At 40.2% G+C, this 21,586-nt stretch overlaps 2 protein-coding genes and 1 long non-coding RNA gene across 32 annotated transcripts in view; 2 read left to right on the plus strand and 1 right to left on the minus strand.

The window, feature by feature from the left end:
• LOC111254236 (trafficking kinesin-binding protein 1-like) overlaps nt 1-12,768 on the plus strand; it is a 112,159-nt gene extending 99,391 nt beyond the window's left edge. For all 20 annotated transcript variants that reach the window (XM_086975574.1, XM_086975586.1, XM_086975575.1 and 17 more), the window contains 4 exons: nt 6,236-6,486; nt 7,242-7,814; nt 8,241-8,618; nt 8,949-12,768. In XM_086975574.1, the coding sequence (XP_086831700.1) occupies nt 6,236-6,486; nt 7,242-7,814; nt 8,241-8,618; nt 8,949-9,334 (1,588 nt within the window). In that variant the 3' untranslated portion in view covers nt 9,335-12,768. The remainder of the gene's footprint in view (nt 1-6,235; nt 6,487-7,241; nt 7,815-8,240; nt 8,619-8,948) is intronic.
• Nucleotides 5,279-14,074, minus strand: LOC147754270 (uncharacterized). 2 transcript variants are annotated; one of them, XR_015317618.1, is made up of 3 exons: nt 13,966-14,074; nt 13,704-13,832; nt 5,279-6,590 (listed from the first exon to the last, which is right to left on the minus strand). It is a non-coding gene; the product is annotated as an uncharacterized LOC147754270 (long non-coding RNA). The 2 variants fall into 2 exon arrangements; XR_015317617.1 differs by having other exon boundaries at nt 13,689-13,832.
• On the plus strand, nt 13,857-21,573 carry LOC111254845 (trafficking kinesin-binding protein 1-like). 10 transcript variants are annotated; one of them, XR_015317615.1, is made up of 10 exons: nt 14,067-14,207; nt 14,691-14,928; nt 15,153-15,295; nt 15,569-15,784; nt 16,413-16,601; nt 16,919-17,050; nt 17,279-17,502; nt 17,859-18,104; nt 18,356-18,495; nt 21,337-21,573. XR_015317615.1 is itself a non-coding variant. In XM_022816119.2 (9 exons), the coding sequence occupies exons 2-9, from the start codon at nt 14,754-14,756 to the stop codon at nt 18,435-18,437; spliced, it is 1,407 nt and encodes a 468-aa protein (XP_022671854.1). In that variant the 5' UTR covers nt 13,857-14,007; nt 14,691-14,753; the 3' UTR covers nt 18,438-19,707. The 10 variants fall into 10 exon arrangements, 8 of the variants coding, with proteins under 8 accessions (XP_022671854.1, XP_022671858.1, XP_022671855.1 ...); XR_015317614.1 differs by lacking the exon at nt 21,337-21,573 and adding an exon at nt 19,889-20,400; XM_022816119.2 differs by lacking the exons at nt 14,067-14,207; nt 21,337-21,573 and adding an exon at nt 13,857-14,007 and having other exon boundaries at nt 18,356-19,707.
• Nucleotides 21,574-21,586: the final 13 nt, after the last annotated feature.

A 21,586-nucleotide genomic window follows, 5' to 3' on the forward strand; every position in this document is an offset into this window, starting at 1 on the left:
CTCAACAGAATCATATCTTCCTAGACGAATTTGAATAACGAGAAGCAGCAACTATCCAAAACAACCTAATTTAATAAAAAGATTTATTGAATTTTATTTTGTTAAGCGGCAAAGTCTAATATGGTGACTAAACTATTACGTCAGGTAACGATTGTGACGTCGAAACAGAATCGATTACGTAAGCAACGTAACTAAAAAGCTATAGTCATATTAGCGAAATATTAAGAGTTTCGTCGTTTGGTTGACACATCGGCATCAGCACCTGCGCGCGCGCTGCATAATCAGCATGTTACCCACGTGACAATTTGTACCCCCACCCCATGATGTCTTGTGTTTACGGTTCGCGACGTTGATCTTAGTCAATGCTAGAACGACGGTAGACGTTATCTGTTGCAGATATACTTGATAATTCAATAGCATAACAATAGTAGGAGTTATTGACGGAAATGATATGCAGGACAAACCGTTGGCAGTTGTTGAAAACAAGTATACGGGGTGCTTAGCGGTTTGATACCAGAATGCTAGCTACATAAAAAAGTCAATTTTTTTACTTCAGCTTTAGATACTCGGACTGCTCAACTGTTTCAGAATTCATATATTTTGAATCCACTTATTTACTATTGCTTATTTATTTACCAGTCAGCATGAAATATACGTGTGAACGTAACATGGCTCTGAATGGCCACAAGTTCACATTAACTGCCCATAGCATATTGATGCCCGATCAGCACCGAAACTGGCCATTAGTTAGAAATGTGTCCAAGGGAGAGCGTGGTCTGGGTGGCGTCTCCTTGAATGCCCTGCTACGGTAACCAGGAACGGTAAGAAACGTCCAGTCGTACTGGTCCCAATCTCAGCGTTGGAAAAAGATTATCGAACGTTAATATTGCCAAAATCAAATGGACTCACGAGGAGTTCAGAAAAAAAACAAGAATCTGTTAATAAGCTGTTTGGAGATAAGTCCAGCAAGACCCACCCCGGTTAGACTCCTGATGGCGGCAAGTCCTTGACCTTTTGACTCGAAGAATTTGTTCACGTAGAAATAATAGTTGAGGGTGTCATAATTAAAGAAAATAAGTAAAAAGAATTATAAATGCGTTTGTGCAGTACCTTATAATGCTTTGTGCCATTAGATGTTATTAAACGTTTGTTTAAAAAAAAATACCCAGCTACTACCCGTTTGCCTACTGCGTGTTGAACGTGATAGTTTTAAAAGTTTCCGTACCATATCAGACATCGAAAGATTAGTCATCAATTTTGCCACGAATCACGAATTTTCCGTGTGTGTTCTGGTTAGCAGCGAAAATACGCTTATTTGTGATATAAGGCTGCGATACACCAAGCAGTAAAAGTGGGATATAACCGCCATATTATAGTTGATTTCGTTATGGTGGTGGTTGTGGGCTAGATCGTTAGATACTACTGAGTTGATAGACGTACTGCTATGTACTATCGGAAACCCGTTTGTACCATATACGACGGTGTTTAACTTTGGTTCGCGCTGCACATGAAATGAGTACACTCGTCGCTATATTCCGAAATGCGTATCATAGTCTCCCTTATGTTCTGTTGCGACATTCGCTCAAAGCGAAATGAATCTTACGTGTGTCAAGGTTTATAAAAACGGCCGGTTTGTCTCCCACTTGCTAACGACATTGTTCTTCCCTCAGTTCGATCGGCTCGTACTTTCCAGCCATGGCTCCTGTTACTATGTTGTATCCTTTGTTTCGCGTTTATAACTCGTGGGTAATTGTGTATGTTGGCTGTTACGTTTCTCGTCGCCTAGTGCCGTATATAGTTGTTAGCTGTATTTTTTCCTGTTGTTGTTGTTGTTGTTGTTGTTGTTGTTGTTGTTGCTGTGTCAATTGCAGGTTATTGTGGATTTTGTTGTTGATTTTCCTGCCGGCTTTGCTGCAATGGTTGGCTGAAGCCCTCGCAACCATACCGCTTCAGTAGCTTATCAAGTTTCTATTTAACTGAACCACACCCCTTCCCCACCGTGTCTTGCAACTTGGCCAGTGAAGGCAATCGCTAATACGACCTAATTAGAGCGAAAAATCCAGTGTGACAGTAAACCAAACTAAAGGCTAAATGTCCAGCAAAGAACGACTCATCTGAGCTAAATTAAATGATGTAAAATTCCCTGAAAACCACAAGCCGACAATAGGTCATACCTACCCGTCTCGAAGCAGCTGTTCGACTTGCCTGATCCTCCGTCCGTCGATTAAAACCGATCGATCAGCCGCTCGTCCCCGTCCCATGAACTCATTCGTCGACATCTACGGACCAAATTGCTTTGTAACATTCCCCACATCTGCCCGTCTGCAATCCACCTGCCTCGTGCTACCTCCGCTATCTTTCCACTATCTATGGGGCAAAACCTTACGCGCACATTTTTCACCAAGAGTATAGCGCGCCTCTACAGCGCGATCATGCGTTTCAAACAACTTGCCCATCCCGACACTGAAATCGATACTTGAAACATCGTAGATTATGAATTATCTCCAGATCACAAAATCATCCGTTATAGATTTCATCAGCTCGCTAACAAGGCAACAATTTGCTTTGCTTTCGATGGTGGACTCCATTAAATCGTATGGAAAAGTAGAATGCCATCAAAGATATATGTAGTCACACCTACGTATGCCGCAAATTTAAACCGAAGAAACGATTTGTAAAAGAACAGATTACAAAGTTGACTGATGTGATATGCGAAATGCTTTGTCCGTCTATTTGCAAGTGGATGATGCCTTGTAAACGGATTGTAGACATGCACCATTTGAGAAACTAGGTTCTTACAATAAGGCTTTGGCGACTGTTTTTTCGTCTATTTAGGCATGGTTTTTTTTCTGTTTATTTAGGCATGTTTTTTTTCGCTATTCCTTTCTTGTCTATTTATACATGTTTTTTTTTTTCTTGTAACCAACGTGCTGGTTGTGTGAGCCTTAGTCGGATTTGCTCCTTCAGCAGATCAACGAGATTTTTCCCTTTTGTGTTTACATTTTGCTCTGAAGTCTACGTGATATACCGAGGCTAGTACGTGCATTATGTAGAGGTTCTGAGATTATCCTGATTTTTTTTTACAATGCTTTACAAATTGTTCAAGCTGGTTTTCAGTATTTATTAGGAACAGAAAAATCGAGTTTAGTCTCTGTTCATTAGGTTCAATTCACCATATAGCTATCTCGGTCTGTCAATGGGGACTCCAATGAATACCTTAACAGAAAGATGTTATAGCGTTGCATTGTAGTTGTTTTCGTTTGGTTTTTGATAAATGTTGAGATGATCATGTTAATAATCATAGATAGCCTCTAGATAGTGGGCAAATCTGGAAACGGTTCGCCTGTTTATGTGTAACGCGGCGAATTTCATGAAGATACATAAGTTAGTTGGCTGGCACCAATTTGAAGCAACTATCTCCACGCGATTATTCTTTATAGAATAGTTGCATAGAGATAATCGTATTGAGACGGGATCTAATAATTTATATTACCTGGTGTAAAGTGGTTACCGGTTACTTTAAATATATATATATATATATGTATATATATATATATATCTTTAATATTGGTTCGCGAAGAAGCTGTGAAGTATATTTTGAACATAGCGAAATTTAGGACCGCCAGCTGGCAATGTTTTTTTTTTACCTAAGAACAGAAATTTCATTTCCGACACTTAATTAATCAAGTGTTAGTTTCTATAGAGACTTGAGCGGATTTTCGTCGATCATTTATTTAGCTTAACCAAAAAGCAGGAAATGCGTTCTTAAGGAAACAACCGTGTGCTGGTGGTATTAGTATAAATAGTCTTCATGGGGCATATTACATAGTAACCGGTTACGACTCCGGAGTAAGTTGGTAAGAAATTTCCATGTTCTAGATTTCGTAGTTTTCTTAGACGTGACAAGTTAGATTTAAGCCTGCGTTGGGAGAATATGATAATACTAGAGGCTATTAACGTTAGTAGCTTATTTCTTCCACCGTACGGATAAGTTAGTTTCAGGTGATTCCAAAGAGAAACACGTAGTTCCAGGTGAACTTTGAAGTAAAACTCCAAAAAGCATTCCCATTATTAGGTAACTGGTAATTCTACTTGATGTGATCGCTGTTAGGTGAAAGTAAGAGAGAGATTTTACAGACATGGGTAAAACGTGTTTTATGTTAACAGATCGTTGCTTGTTCTACCAGGATCCCTAATTCTAAATCTGAACTGCAAAATTGAGACATTAAGTGCCATTAAGTGAGCGAGATATAATCATATCTTGAACGTTTGCTATGATCAAGTTAAATTACTGATTAATTAAGCGGGAATTTGTCCTGTTTGTATATATGCCCATAAAATGAATGTGTGAATTGAACAGATGTGCAAAGAAGATTCATACGAAATGGCAGCGAGGCCGTGACCAAGTGATCCGTAGGTAAAGATTTCAGACACCGATTGAGCGCTGAGAGGAATTTACAACGCGAGTTGACGCCAGTGTCTATACACGCATGCTCTCATAACTATGCAAACTTTTATCCGTGCCGATGATTTAGTTTTAGGTAGAAACAGCACTAGCAACTTGCCACCTGTCTCATCTGGACGAAATAAGTGGTCAAGCTTATTAATCGAGAAATTGAAACTTTTCGGTGTCTCATCAAACTAAAGTAAAATAGTTAGGCATATTCCCCCGACAGACTGAGTCAAGAACTGACGCTTTTTCGGGCAAATAGGCTTACCAATCACTGCCCGCCTGAAGGTGGGTTCGGACTTTTGTTCTTCTATTTGCCAACTCGATATAGTTTATGGGGCCAAAATACTGCTGGTGGCGCGTTTGTAGCGCGGTTGGATTTAACACTCGTTCGACTTAATATGAGTGTGATATAGTAAACTTAGCCATACATGCGAAGATCTCGATCAAATTCCGTCATTATTGTACGAGATACAGCCACAGAAGCCAGCGAAACGGCAAAACGTGACGCGACATATGCCGATAAGGGCTTGTTCAAATAGAAGTGCTTAATATTACTATAGATAAAGCTTGTTGCTGCGACTTTTCAAACATCGTTTTTTTTTAGTCGAATTTCGAGGGTGACTGCTAGCGGTGTAAATCCGTTATTGAATTTACAAATGCGAAAACGAAAATGAGATTATGGTAATAATAACAACTATAAGCCAATAAAATGTGAAAGTGATAAAAGATGTTGGAAGAATATGTTTTGTCTTCGTTTTCACCGTTTCAATGTTGTCTGTCGTCTGAGTTCGTCTGCATGTTTACAAACAAAAGGTAACGCATGAGTCACTGTTAGCTTGATTTAATCGCATTGCATTAACGTTCATTGGCACTACCCGATAGCTGCGTTGATGTTATTCTAAAGGCGATCGTAGACGCATGCGCTGTCGCTTTAATTTATCGAGGCACTCCATAGGTTGGCTCAGCTTGAACTAACAACTAGTAAGACGAATAACATTATTTACGATAGTTTTTGTTAAATAGTTACTGAGTAAAATTGTATCAATACACCCGCACTTGCATAGGCAGACAATCATATACGCAAATATTTCGTACCGTGCCACCTTAAAGTTAGAATCTGGTAGCCTTCGAGGCTGCGCAAAGCGTAGTGCACTCATAGAAAAGGCCTTAGGATCTAATGATGACTAGAGCACCATGTTACATATTAATGATAGATATAGTAATTATTGGGTCTTTTCCTCGATGCGTCTTAGCTGGAAGCACATAGAAACATTTGCATGTAAATCGAGCTGAGGCTAATGATCGACTCCTATCGGATCGATCAATGAGCTGTACTTGGTCCTAGCTAAAACGATGATTTTATATACACCTCTGTCTGTCGGATAGTAACTAATAGGTAAGATGGAAAGTAACAGAAATGACACCTGTGAAAGAAGAGGTTCTAATTTATATGTCGATGTAGGTAGAATATTTGGCTTGCTGAGTAGCTGAGAGAAATGTTTGTGAATTAATTGGTGAAGCTCACCTAACAGTTCTAATAGCGCAGTTTCTGTCCCGTTGTGGGAACATTAGGCGATATGAACAATCGCGTAGCAGCGAATTCTAAAAGGTTACAGGAGCCCCTGGAGTAGTAAACATCTTTTTGAGTCTATCCATATCTTTATAGAACCGATCATGATTCAAAGTCGTCTCGTTTTTTTCTGTCCTTTTATTATCTCTATACACACGGCAACATCAACGCGGTGGACTTCTATCTGGCTATTGGCTTACTACGGTATTTAGGTCTTTGAGCAGTATAGGCCTAAACCCGGTGCACGGTAAGCATCCAGTGGGTATGGGCCTGGAATTACATTCGCCTATGAAAGCAGGCCACGGCATGGGAGGCCTGATGGGCCTACCACAGTCGCAAAGCTTCTTTGAACTCGACGAAGATCCGACCTCGCGATGCCGAACACCAGATTCTATCCTGAGCGGGTTCAACGGCTTCAGCAGTGGGTCAACGAATTCCAATACGAGACGCTACAAGATACCGGGTAAGCACAACTTTTTTGTTTGTTAGATAGATACCCTCACACTTGAGACTAGATACTGATAGTCGATGGTAGGATCCGCTAATGCTGTTTAATCACATGGTCACCTGGAAATTAGAAAAGAACAAAGAGGAGAACAGTTCTATGGGAAAACAATGAATGGTTACTCTGGGCTTGTAAACTGTTATCTAGCTTACTTTTACATTAATTCCATACCTCTAAACCCACCAACGAAAATATGTGCTTCGTTTCACACAACATTTTTGTTAACAGATTCGGTGGCAATCTATAGTAAATAGTTTGCTTTCAAACAGTGATCGATTGAAACGAGGAAGAGCAAATCAAAGCATGATTAGAAGAAAAAAACAAAAGTGGCAGCGTCGTGAAGAGTTCTTGCTAGCTCTATTTGAGTCTAGCAAATAGACTACGATTCATACTGATTAAACTGGGAATAATAACTTCGTTCTAGCATGTGTCTACACGAATAGAACTTTGGCATGATAAGCGAACTATGTAGAAAACTGAGCATCGAATGACACCCAAGCAATAGTATAATTAAATATTTAAACCTTTCGAGTTAGGATTTTTCAGGATAGTAGATCAGTAGGATCTGAAAGAGTTCGGAGCTATAGAATACGACAAAAAGCGTTTTTCGATCCCCCGATTTCAAATAACCATCGTATTCTGCAATTACATCCTTTCCTATTGTTTTTTTTTCGTTTTTCCGTATACGACTTGCTTTTCCTCTCCTTTTGCAGACAAGTTGCAAATCATTAAACCACTGGAAGGTTCACAGACGCTGCATCGATGGCGCCGTCTTGCCACGCCCGCTCCTCTCGGTCTCGTAGGACTCGAAGAGCGCATTCACGGCGTAAAAACGCGCTATGCACCCAAGTCTCCGCCCACTTTAACACCGAGTGGCATGGCAGCCAGCCTCTGCCCGAATAAAAGAGGTACACCTCAACCTCCAAGTTCACTCGATATTGCGTCATTTTTGCGAGAAGTTGCTGTTGACGAACCCCTCAGCCAGCCCGGTAAAAGTTTCGAGCAGAGCTCCTGTATTTATACCTATTCGACGTCGAATGTGCTCCACCCTGACGCCACACAAACGACGTCGAGTCTGGAGACGACCAAAATGGCGACCAGCGGATCGACGCATCGTTCACCCGTGCAGGCCACGGGTGGAATATTGAGCCGTTCAAGTTATCTGGTAGCCACGACAACATGTAGTGTCAACCGAGGCTTGGCACGAGTTTTGAACGAGCGGGGTATTCATGCGATGGTACCGGCCGTTTTACGCGACAAGAACGATGATGACGAACATATTTCAGGTTGGTAGTAGACAAACGAAGAGTGAGGGCTTCAAGATTGGGAATAATCCGTACTTCTAACTGGATTAATTATCTGAACATTTCGCTTAGTTCACTAGGGGCTCATTGTTACCTTATGATCTGCCGTATAAAAATGTGTGTGCGTGCGTGCGTGCGTGGGTATGTGATTCATCATATCAGAATGATTGAAAATGATATGACAAAGTTTAAAAATCTTCACTTTACGTCAAAAATAAATATTTCAAAAAAAAAAAACAAAAAGCAAAATATAAGCTAAGAGAGAAATAGACAGGTTCATTTCAGCATAAGAGATACAACAATCGAGACCAGCATATTATGGACCATGTCACTAAAGCTTACTTTCCACTATCTCATATAAAAGCATTTTTTATCGGATTTACCGCATGCGTTATATTTTGTTTATAGTGACGTCAACTCCAGCACCATCGCCCAACCAGACACCTCCGGGTACTCCTCCGAACGAGCTTGAAGACGATACGTCGGACATATTCACCCCGGATCTGGTCAAAGAGAATCGTGCAAAAGGGGTCTTGCTACGTTCTTACCGCGTCGAAGATGACTCTGTGAACGTTACCCCGACCAAAGGAGAGTATATTTCAAGGCGCAGAAATTATCCTCGCGCAGCGAAGCGTGCCCGACAAGAGCTTGATACCCAGGGACTGATGTCGAGGCTATCTCGCCTTGTTCAGTGGCCCTTCCAGGGCTATACGGCGGCTGATGGCAACTCTCAATCTATGGAGCTGTGTCATGCCGCTGTCACACGTATGTCGACCACAATGAGCGGTAAGAAAGCATCATATATTACCACTATCTTCAATTGGCTTGATTACGAAGCGAAATGCTCCCACAGAGTTCAGACTCGCGTGTAGCCAACTTGTTTAAGAATGGATATCTTGTACCATGAGTAATCGAATAACCGGAAATGTAAAACATTGCGAAGAAAGTAGCTTTGCATATCTATGAAGTGATAACTAATTTGAAAATAGGACAAAACGTTGTAGGAACATCACGGTAGATATGCTTCCACAATCACGACACATGTTTAGCAATGATATTTGTGCTTTTTATCTATTATTTTTCTGTATTCGGTGTGTATTTGTATTGAATCTATAGATTCGATCAGCTCGGTGCTTCCGATCAACACTATGGGACAGCCTCCTTCTGAAGCCTCCCCTACATCGATTACTTCATTAGCTTCAGCAACGGCATGTGGTCACACGACATCGCCGGTGACGTCGGCCTCTGCATCTATAGCGGTAGACGACACTTCCTCAATGCCACGATCAGCTGCCCCAAAGCCCTGGAGTCTTGTGCCACCCTCGAAGTTGGACACAAACGCGGCTTCTCGATTGATGCCTGCTATGCGGGTTCCCTTGGTTCGAGCGCCTAATCCTCTGGTTCAGATCAACACTAATCTCGTACCCAGCAATGCCCGACGCGCACGACCAATCGGCACCATAGGTTCGATGCGGAATATGCGCAAGGGGGCGCTTATGTAGTAATGTGAGGAAAAAGTACGGTAGAGAAACCATAATGTTAACAGATCTTGGAAGAACAATATGCGCCGCATCGACACTGCTATGCCAATACATTAAAAATTATAGCAGGCAACTACACGGTTTTTGTCTGCAACATACATTTAAAACCTTTAAGTTTAGTATTAAGTGTACGTAGTAATTAATGTCGAGGAAGCACGATCGAGTGAAGAAAATTGATAGATGCCAATAAGCTACTTCTCGCTGACATCCGACCTAATGGCCGTCTTCTGTTTTGAGACATCGTTGATGTTTTCGTGTCGTAAACAGTATTTATTCATTGTAAATTTGAAAATTGATGGAGGAACAATAACTTAGGAAGGTACGAAAAGACTATAACCAAAGTAATAGGAATACAGTACGAAGTGGCTTCGCTTCGTTTGATTTATGCTTCAGCGGAAAATCGTAATCGGTCTGACGTGTGGCCTGTGACAGCCCTATATCTTGTTCTCACGAATGCCAATATTAGCGATAATATTGCTTGAAACAACTTGCCGGTATAACTTTGAAGGGATTTTTCAGCTTTAATTGACTCCTTCCAGTAGCGTATGACAAATAGGCTATAATAATAGTAATAGCTGCATACACAAACAAATACAGTGATTATAATCATTGATCAATACAATACAGAGTGAAAATTCTCGACAGAAAAGAGTAGCCAACTCTAGCTGGGTTGAAAAACCATAGCTGGGTGTTGTATTTAAAGAAAACATTACAATCGATTCGGGAGAGAGGGAGAGGTAGGACTATAGAGTATCTATAAAGGCGCAACACCGGAAGTAAATCTAACCCCCGTAAAATTTTCAGCATGGGTCTGCTAAGATTCTCTCCGTTAGGGAACCCTTATACGTAATTGTCCGAACGAAGGTTATTCGAGTTTGGGCTCATTAGTTGTTAATACGTTTGACATTGCCGTTACGATATATTGACTGTTGACTTTGACAGAGGCTACTAAACGAGGACCATTCGTAACCCGATTATTCTCAGCTATTCATATTAATTGATCCTTGTGGAACAAACGAATGGAGAAATTGTCGAAACATTTTTGGGATGGTATACAGTATACAGCGTTACAAAGTGTTCACGTTACTATTATCTGCTAATGTAATACCGTAGTTCGGTAATATAAATGAGGTCGGCTGGAGGCGGCGGCCGCGGCAACAAGCGAGGCTATAAAACAAGATGGTGTTTCCTTTTTGTCCGATTGGTTTTATGCTGTCGCTAGATTTCGTGTAACGTGGTGAAGGACGGATCATCTTCTCTGCGTTGCCCTCACCGATATAGGGTGGAACTATTTGAAACTGCATGACGCTACATTCAGTTTGACGTTACGGAACGAAATTTCTCCGCGTAGCTGAAGGCAGTACGGATGCGTTATACAAAAACACGCCTACAAATATACAGCAGATGGACTAATGCAATAACTTAAACGTTAATGTCAGAACGTATACTGTAAATTGTGTGAGATCGGAAAATTTGTTGGGGCTGTTCTAGATGAAGTTAACATATTTGATTTGTATCGACAACATCTACACTGATACATACAAAGTAGCCAATGACACAAACAAAAGTTATAATTCTCGTTTGTTATTGTTAAGCTGTTTAAGAGTGATCCTACTTGTTTTATTATTATCATTATTCTGAGCAAAATCAAATATAAGCTAGAAGATTTACGAAAAAGAAAGGCGAGCACGAACGGGGCATTTTTTTGCCTACTAACGAAGACAAACAATTAAAGCAAAAATCCGATTTAATTGGTTTTTTTTAGTTGATTTGCTACATTTACAGTTGATTTTCGACTATCCAAGCTAACCTTACGGATCGATCCCTTAATCCATATAAATTAGTGGAGTTCGTCATTCGTATATATATACATATATATGTATATATATAAATGCCTTTTAAGAAGTCAACCTCAAGGATGTATCTCTGCCAGTGATGTTTCGACTCCTAAGCAAGCAGTCAAATAATGTATGTGCGCTTGCCAGTCAGTGAGCACCTGACTTTGGCTTTCAATGACAACAGTTGATGGAAGGCAAGACACTCCAGGCTCGTAACATCACAAACGAAAACTCAAGCTGTTACCTCGTTCGTAGCATTTTGTACATAAGCGACAGTATGACACTAATTAAGCTACGAGCGAAATCACTACGCTGCTGGACGAAATATGAGGACATATTAATTATATATACAATGGTTAAGTGTGTACCAATAAAGAAGTATCGCTAATGTGGAGAGAAAAACAAAAATCGGAACTGGATAGGGGGTATACGTGCATGGGGTGGGTTGTTATTTACGCAACGGCAACAAGCGGGTGCAAGCTGCTGAGCAGTAAAGCGAGGCGGTATTTACCGTCGGGGGATTATTGCTAGTAAGTTGCTATACGGGAAAGCTATGCAGGTTTGCGCCACTCAAATAAACCCCATATAATTCCCAAAAAAAAAAAGGTTTTGTTCATGAAGAAATTTCGGCGCTTTTTTCTTCCGATTTGAGAAAAGTGATTCTGTCGAAGCGTTCGTCTTCGCTGGAAGTAAGATAGGCTAGCTACGTACGATTGTCTTTAAGTACAACAAAATACAATCAACAATAACTGAGACGCTTTGAATGGATTAGACGGAAAAAAAAATAAGATAAAAAAGCTTCAAAAACAACGTAGTATTAAACGACTGGAGGCGTGATAGAAGTGTTTTTTTGTATAGCTTTCTCGAAGTGCTCACTCATAGATGGGGCCAAAGCGTCTCAGCGGTGCGCAAGACCCCCAACTTGATTTGGGTCAAGTTGTTGCACGAAAGGAAGACATGAAAGTTAAAAAAAAAAGGCTAGTTCCCTACGTAAGCTGAGGAGGTCTTTTAGTTGCCACTGGGGTGTCAAGGGGCGGAAATGGGTCAAATACAGGATATCATCTAGAAGAGATTTAAAAGACCGACACAGCAATAACAATGTCTGGACGGCGTTGATTTAACGAAACAAACTTAGGCTGTTCTTAGCAAACAGTATCATTATGGGTCGTTGGGTGTCTCACACCAAATAGGATACGAATCTAAAAGCGAGCAAGTTATAGGCTAATTGATGTTAGCTTTATCAATGGACTATGGAAAATTGGGACGGAACGATTAGATGATCTGTGTGGTGCCAAAGAGGTGGCGTCGTGGCTGAGTAAGCGAGTCTTTGCTGTACATAGAAAAACGGTTAGAAGCAGAGGTAAACACAATCTATATATAATATATTATTGCAACGCAGTGAGAAGAACAGGTAACTGACATAGAATTCGCCTTTGATTTACTACAGAAGCAAGACAACTGCAACAGTAAGAACGATCGATAAAACGACGGGTTTAACCCCCCAATAGTGGGGGCTGTAAAGAGGCCAACCAAATAAAGATTGCTAAACCATAATAATACGTTTTTCCTTGGCTAGATACTAACATAGGCATTAAAGTCCATGGCTAGTGGGGTAAATGCTCCCTATTGAAGCGGTCAGCTAGTGGCTACTAGCACTAGCCAGCTTACGGTGTTGTAAAAAAGAAAGTCCATAAGAGGTTATAGTCACCTGACCGGAATGATCTGGCTAGTAGAAACGCGATGATACTATCAACATCAAAACAATGTTTTTTCTTTCATTAAATAAACAGGACAGTACTACCAAACGATTTTTGACAGGTAATATCTGATGTAGGTTTTTTTCCAAATCGTTATTGCACACCGCATGCTTAAAACGTTCATCTGGGTTGGTGGGTCACATCGATTCAGAAAAACAATGATTGACTAGGTAAACTTCGATTAGGTTATTTATAAATATTCTTTTTTTGTGCAAATCTATTTGATGCTTTGCCAAACCCCTCATTTCAGGGTAGGTTTCCTGTAGAATTTACTACTCTTTGCTTATTTTACTACAGTTTTATCTTTTTGAGTTGTTTGACACTTGGCCCGCTCTTTTTTTGCCGTCTCATGAAAACGTACTGTTTCCCCGCTTCAATGAAACATTCAATCGCACTTTCTACTTATTAAATAAATGAATCCTTTTATCGTATGCATGTAAATTGTTCTTAAATAAATAAATTGCTTTGGGTACTTTTCTAAAAATTAAATTTTGGTTTCTCGTGACCTGTATACTATATATTTTAAGCTATTCGAACACGTAAAACATGAAATGCTCGGTGCTCTTTTCCCACCATCTATATAAGTAGGATATATTGTCCACTTGTACATATCGCTAATGGACTTCTTCGTAGCCTATATATTTAAAGCTATAGTTATCCACTAATTATTTGATGTTTAGATACTGATATAGCCTTTTTGAGCGTACGTATAATCCGCACCATTTCGATACTTGCCCAACAATTCTTGCGCCTGCTACGAAATGAAGCTTTCGATAATTCCTCAGCACGCGTCGTGCGTGCATTAGCCGGAAGAAACGTCCCACCACGAGCGGGCCTGTTTCGGTGCAGGCAAAAATCCTTCCCCTGTTAAAGACAAGTTGATTTAGTTATAAATTAGAACGAACAAACGTTATGGTGGAGAGTGGACACGAAAAACGTAAACAATGTATTTGAGTGAGGAGTCTCGACACTGATGAGAACGAAGTGATTTGCCTACGAAAAGCCCTGAACAGGAAGCGTTCGTGATCGTGTCCTCACGGTATGAACCAGTGAAGATCGAGCGATATCATTGTTGTGGTCTGTAGTTCGGTTTTTTGACATTGTTGTTGCTGCTGCTGCTGCTGCTGCCGCTGCCGCTGCCGCTGCTGCTGCTGCTGCTTGATTATGTCTATGGAACGTTTGCTACCTCAACTCTACTTGTGCGACATCATTGTTAGGCGGATGCCTCGCTCGTTTAACGTACGAATATAGATGTTGAAACAATTAGCAAAAAAATTGTCAAATCTACATGTATTGCTTAGCGCAACCGCATTAGGCAACTATGTCTATTTTTCTGATATGAAGACTTTCGTGTTAGCGTGGCGTTTGAATCTTAGCTTCCGAAGATAATATTGGAGTCGCAGGAAGAATCGCAATTTCGAGCAGATATATGCTAAGACCCGTGTGCAAAGACGAGACTTCGTTGTCTGAAATACAACGTTTACCTTTAATGCGGTTTAATTGTACCTGAACACTAATGCTCGTCCTTTACTATCATTGTCAAGCTTAAATGTGTAGACAACAACGACATGACATAGAAAGTTTTTCGTACAAATATTGCGTCTAAAGCAGACAACATGGTCAGCCAGAAGGCATTACATTTTTATGGTATAGAAATTAAAAAGCGGACAATATCGTCCTTTGTTTGTTTGTTTGTTTGTTTGTTTGTTTGTACACTTAAAGTAGTTACCTTTAGATGTTCGTCCATTGCGAAGTCGCATCGTACGAAGTGTGCATAAGTGAAACATGTTCGAGACAGAGAAAGTGTTTACAAATGTTAATGAGTCCAATCAGGAAAAAGTGATCGACGAAGGTTATCACTCGCCGTACAGAGCTTCATTCGGCCGCGTTCTTGGTACTGGGCGACTCAGAGGACATGATATCCCGGACTCCGACGAAGAAAGAGGCAATCATTTTGAATGTGAGAGACTGCGTTATAAATATTTAACTTTTTTTTTTTGTGACAATCGATTAAGTTTTTTATTCGCTAGTCCATCACCAATGTAACTCTTTGGTATGATAAAGCTTTTAAGCCTCCGCAGAGCTTTTAGATTTGCTGCATCGACATAATATATAAGATGTTATTGAGTTGCGGATATGCCGATTTTTGTAAACGGAATCAATTCTTTTTACATACGATTACAGTACTTTGCACCGAACTGCTGGGGGACATGTCACTGTTAGATAATCGTATTCCGTTGGCTCGCCTTCTCATAAATAAGGCACAGGACATCGAATTGGCTATCCGCATTGGCAAAACCCTTCTTGAGGAGAAGACAAAGCTACAGGTCTGTTTCGAATAGCTCAGCGTCGTTAGATCGTTTTGGGTCACGATACGCAAAATGAGTGAAGCAACTGCATTCAACTATACACCACCGTGTCACGAAGCTTTCTTAGATTCGTTGTAAAAATACATGCGTTACTTTACTTCCAATGTGTTCGAATAGTCAATTTAGGACCTGGGCCTAGGAACAGAGAATTGTCGCATACACGTTACTTTCATCTTGCATTGAACGGCTTTTTTAATTTCATCGTACCTATTTGTTTTGCACATTACGTAGGATACCATCGACTGTTTGAACGACAGCATGAAAAAAGCGGAGGATGAAACGGCTCGACTTCGTCATGGCCTATCAGTGGCCAACGGACTTCTTGCTGTCCACGAAAATGGTCAGGAAGATGACGTCCTCCCTGAAGACTCGCCAACCTACCATGTCGATCGTCTTAAAAAAAAGATCGGCAAGCTCGAAGCGGAGATTGCGCGACTCAAGCATGAGGTGTGCATTGGGCATACCGTGGCACTCCAAAATTATATTTTCCTTAAAATACGTTGCACATTATTCATAGTTTGTTGTAGTCCTTATTTTTAGAGAGTAAACAGAAATCAACCTTTCGAGGGAATAACATTTATTTTTGCAGTGAAATCCATATATAAGCCTATAATAATGTATCTGCGCTTTTACTATCTTCTCCAGACGCGCACTGCCACATCTTTACAGTAGCGCTATACAAAGGCATCATTTTTTGCGCCCTCTAAGTTTTGAACCCTTTGCGTCGTGTTCCTCTTTTCATTGAACGCTTCGGACCCGGCAACTTCAGTTCGAGCTAGTGCCCGTGCCAAAACCTCTTATTAGGCGTACTACCGTAGAAAATTTACCGTAAAATCCGCGTACCGCGTACCGGTATATAAATACCATATCTTCCAGAAGCTCAAGCAAAAAGAACCCACTAAAATATAGCCACATCTGTGTATTAAATGGGGCCAGTTATTCGAAAGCTGGTGAGGAACAACGAATTCTATTACTGTCAATGATGTACCTCACTGAGGTTAGTGCGGTAACTAGTACTAGTACTTGCAGGAAACTACGCTACTATCTATTATATATTATTTTTGCATACTTTCAGTCAGGAACGTGGACACAACATTTGGCGACAAATGAAGTGTTGCTAACTAAACGAGCTCTGGAGCTGAACGCGAGCCAACAAGATAAAAATCGACTTCTAAGGGAACTCAGTAAAAAATCTATGATGTCCAGTAAACAAAATGAGGAAATAACGCGCTTGCGTAAGCAAATCTGTGTTCTTCAGGAAAAGGTACGAAATGTAACATCACTACACAGTTATTTTAAGTACGTAACTATGTTCGTCTCCACCTTCACTAGCTGAATTTTATATTTTTTCTTCAGTCAGAAGGAATTGCCCTGGTCAGTTTCTAACAACAATTCTCAATTCGATTCTTGCACGTTTCGATTGTCCTTAACTTACAAGTTTGAGCGCCTTAAAATTTACTGCCTGCATGATTCTACTTTCGCTGATATACGCAACTTTGGACAAGTTTCTTTTGAACGATATCAATTCGTAAGATGTTCTTTTAGTCACAGTTGTATCTATTTTTATACATTTACATTCAGATCTGCGCGCAGTCTGTCGAAAATAAGACGCTTCAAATCAGCGTGGATGAAATTAATGAAGCTCGACAGGCGCTCACCTCCGAGCTGGCGAATAGTGAGCGCAAATATAGCGAACTTCTACATGCCTTTCGGGTACGTAAATGATATACTCTGTCAGGACTCCTTTCGACTCTTTTCAACATATCTATCCCATCTCAAAGTTCCAGACCATCCAACGCTGTTTTACTATTGAAGCAGCGCAATGTTATGTTACGATAAATCTTCGTTAACACCACCTTTTTAGCTATTTATTAATAATTCGTTGACGCAATTGAATCATTTAACCCAGCCTATTATGTGAATTGTTATCTTCTATCGAAGGCACTCCAGGAGGACTTACGTCAAAAGCATCATTATTCGGATATCGAAAGTGACTGTGACATCGTTGAAAGGCACGATACTGAGTACGAACTCGACAAGAACGATGCGTTCGAAGTTAATTATAGGGTCGTCGAAAGCCCTGGTCAAATCGGGCACAACTCATTGGCTGCTGAACTGTCGACTTTAACAATGGATAACTCAACGGAACCTGATTCTTCCTTTGGGTATGAAGATATTCCGAGCGAAAGAGGATCTGATCCTATCTACTCTATTGAACACAGCTTCCTCTACGGCTAATCCTCTGACTCCATGACCGAAGTGGCTCTTGGTGCTAGCTTTCTGTATTTTTCATATCATGCATAGACAAGGAGTTGTTGGGATGATGGCTGGCACTAGGTCTTTTTTTTCTGCCAAAACTATCCCGTTCCTATTTTGTTGTCATGTTTTTTGTTTATTTGGCCCCACTGGTATCCTTGTGTCCCGATATATCGACTGTATCCTTTGCTCATGTGTTTTGGCCAGGAAAAGAACGTTTTTCACCGTGGGCTAATTATTCATTCCTTCCTTCTCGCCAACTTAGTCAACAGAGAATTTCCGGAGCCGACAGCTTACCACATCTGTTCCGTAACGGTGATGATGTCAGTAAATGGCCGGTCGATTCAGACGAACCGGAAGTAATGTCTGACGTGAGCAGCGCTGGAGCATCAACAGATCGAAAGAAACACAAATCAAAAAGGATAGAAACTCAGATAGTCCTTCAAAGTCGTGGAAAAAAGGGTAACGCTCTTTGTGAGGGCTGCCTTGTAAGAAAGAACGCACAGCAGATGTAAGTTATTGAGGATCTGATTTGTAATGTATTTGATACTGAGATTATTGATATATGAGTATAGTTTCTATATGGCTTGACCGATATCGAAGTGTGTCCGATAAATAGCTCTCGTATGCAAATATTTCTATGGCTGCATCTGCGTATGAGCTGGCTAGTTAGTATGCGCCAATATAAGCCAGCATCGCCATATCGATATTTCATATTATTGCTATTTTCTTAATTCTATTTATTTGTTATTGTACTATCAGTTCCAGATTGTTATGCCTTGTCTTCGCGTGTCTATTTATTGCCCAAACGTTTCGACGGCTCATCATGGATTTGCTCAACTGATTTTCAAAATTTCCCGCCAAAGTGATATCTTGCATTGGGCTAGGGAGCTTTTAATACGGTAGTACAAACGAAGGTTGACGCTTTCGAATATCTCTGCTGAGCATTAATTCGGTGTCAGAGGTGCTCTCTAGAACATGTCAAATTTTTGCCTGAGCTATATTTTATATGTATCGTCTCATCATTATCTATTTAAACCTTCAGCAAAAAGTTCAGATTAGTATGAAGTCAATCAGAAAGAAGATTAGCGTAGATAGATGACAATTATTATATTAAATATATATAATATAGTCAAATATAGAAGCAAAAGGCGAAGAAAGCCAGGCGCAAACCTAGCCTAAGTTTTTACGTGCTTGATAATTCTCATTTTCTAAACGATTAAAATTTTACAGGTTATTTCACTTTTACTAGACATTCGTTATAAGTGGTTAAAAAGACCGTGACAAAATATTATTTTTTTTTAAAGCCTAAATCAATACGGTTGTCAAACTAAATAATAATTGCGGTGGATACCTTATATAACGTATGCCAACGTGCGTCTACATAATTTTAGTAGTTCTAGTCGCTGCTGACGGCCAACGTTGTGTTGGATAATTCGACCCTCTGGTAGGAAAAGACGACTGTGGCATAATAGCGACCAAGGGTCCATTACATTAGCCACGCAATATCTCTAATAGCTCACCACCGATGTTTTGAACAGGTTGATACGGGCTTTATTGTATTGAGGTTAGCCTTAATACTATAGAACCTTGTTATGATCAAATACTGCAAATATCTCTCCCTACGTGCGTGTTTAAAGAGCGTAACGTCGAGTGATCAGGGCAACTTCTTATGTATACCTTTTTACTTGGGGCATGCTAGATGTTGGGCCTAACTGAATAGGCGATTAAACGTACACGCAGTCTACGTGAATGTATTCTCTAATGTGTGCTGTTTAATGCGTTGTAGTGTGAATGAGAAACAATGCTGTCTGTAATATTTATTTAGATTCTTTTGTGTCTGGTATCATAGGTATGAACAAGCGAAATGAAAGCTCGTTATCTTCTTGAGAAACGTCAAGAAATGTATCCATTAATTCAATCAAAGGTTATCTAAGCATACCTATTTTATATACAACAATAAGGTTCTGGCAGTACGAACTTACATGCATCAATATGTCATATGGTCCCCATTGCCGGATGCGGAATCGCTCCGGCGCTAAAAGCTTTGATAATATATTACTATATATGCAATGACATATGAACAATAATAAAATTACGTACTTTATAAATTACGTAAATTTTTGCCATTTATACGTATACGTAAGTGGCCTTTTCCTTTTGGAAATGTAGGCGATTTATAAACTTGTATATTTTCATTATGGTGTTTTTTACGAATAGTCGTATTCAGACGTGTATGTTCTGCTTGTTGTACTACGAACTGTAAGCTGTTAATAATACATCGTTACCCTTTAGGCGCTTATGGAATAATTCGGCTTCTGGCCGAAGCTGCTCGAGATAAACTGCACTGGTGTGTGACCCTTGCCCGCCGATTACCAATGGAATGATCCAGGATGAAATATATTAGTTACCAGCCAAATGTTTTCATCAAAGAGTGCCAGTTTTTTTAAGATCAAAATAAGAATCGTAGAATTAAGTTATCTCATATGTTTTAGTAATTAATATAGGATCCCGTCCTCTTTGCGAATGGTACAGGAAGTACCGACGCGGAAACCAAATCGTTTTCCTAAAAGTTATCAAAATCAAAACGATCTTTCTAATACAGTACTGATTATTTCCATCTCTGGCTGTTTTTTTTTTTCTAGTGTCATTTGTTTGAGTAACCACATATTTTAACCTTCTGTTAGCAGCGAGGCATATACTCATCGATTCGATATCGATATGTGGTTGGGTTTATTACTGAGTCTATTTTTTTTTTTTTTTCACTGTCATCAAAAAGTTTTCGAAAAAACCGGCATGGAAAATATGCACTGTGTGCGAAGAAAATCTTACAACTGGGAACATTTGCTAAAATCGGTTTCCAATATCTGATTTTCCACTTGAAGAACGTGGTCGTTCTCGACTTCTTGAGGCGGTAACGAAGTTGGCAGTGGATGCCAGTTTTGGCTGATGACGTTCGGCTCTTCCAAGGCTACCTAAGAACATCTCGTGTACACGCTCTAAAGTGTGCTCTTGGACGAATGATAAACTGAGTATCATTTGCGTCTGTAGATATAAACGATGTGAGGCTTAAGTTGAGGCATTAAGTTGTTGGAGGCCTCGCGAAGAAGGGCGGGATATGTGTCTCATGAGAGAAGTAAAAATACGTCCAAGAAAACCAATTGTTCCACTCGAGTACATTTTTGAACGTTGTGTAACTATGAAGCCGAGCGCGCGCATCCCACGGTTTTCTCCAAATGGCCCCAAAACCAGATCAAGCCAGTGATCAGTTTCCGACTGGATGTAGCTCGTTTAGAGTGTCCTTATATCTTGAGGTAACGTCTACAACTTCATACTGACTGCGACCGTCGTACAGCCTTCATTGAATGTGAGCGCCCTTGCCTCTCTGTTCTCTACAAGGACTACCGCTAAAATGAACTTGAACACGATTGACTTGCTCAGGCTTTCTTTCACCTACAGGACAATTCATGACGGTCAAGAGTATAGATCTCTTTATCGCTGTAGAAGAATATTTTATCACAACACAGGCGCACCCCCTACGAAGTTTTTACTAATCCCTCTAATCAGCACATTCGAACAAAGGTGATAAATATAAATAGCGTTAATTTACAAAACGAGGAATATGATCATTTACCGTTAAACGTATAAGTTAAATTCGCCAAGTATGACTGGCATTGAAAAAATCGAAAATATCCAGTGTATCATTGATGTTATAATTTATTCCGGTCATAACGATCTTCTAGGTAACGTTAAGCGGCATCACACTTGATATCCACGCGCTAGCGGATTGTTCAACATCGTCGACGCTCCAATCTGCGATGTTACGCTGTACGTGGTGAAGAGAATGAGCCAAAGCATCAAGATCGCTTGTTCGATGAATCCAGAAAATCATCAATTTTTTTTAAGACTTTGCAGCGGCTTAGGCTTATAAAGCTTTCTTAGTGATTCATACGATAAAGCACATAGCGAGGCCATATAATCTGTTGGCGCAAT

This window comes from Varroa destructor, unplaced genomic scaffold, assembly GCF_002443255.2.
Source record: "Varroa destructor unplaced genomic scaffold, Vdes_3.0 BEIS01000007.1, whole genome shotgun sequence".
Lineage (NCBI taxonomy): Eukaryota > Metazoa > Arthropoda > Arachnida > Mesostigmata > Varroidae > Varroa > Varroa destructor.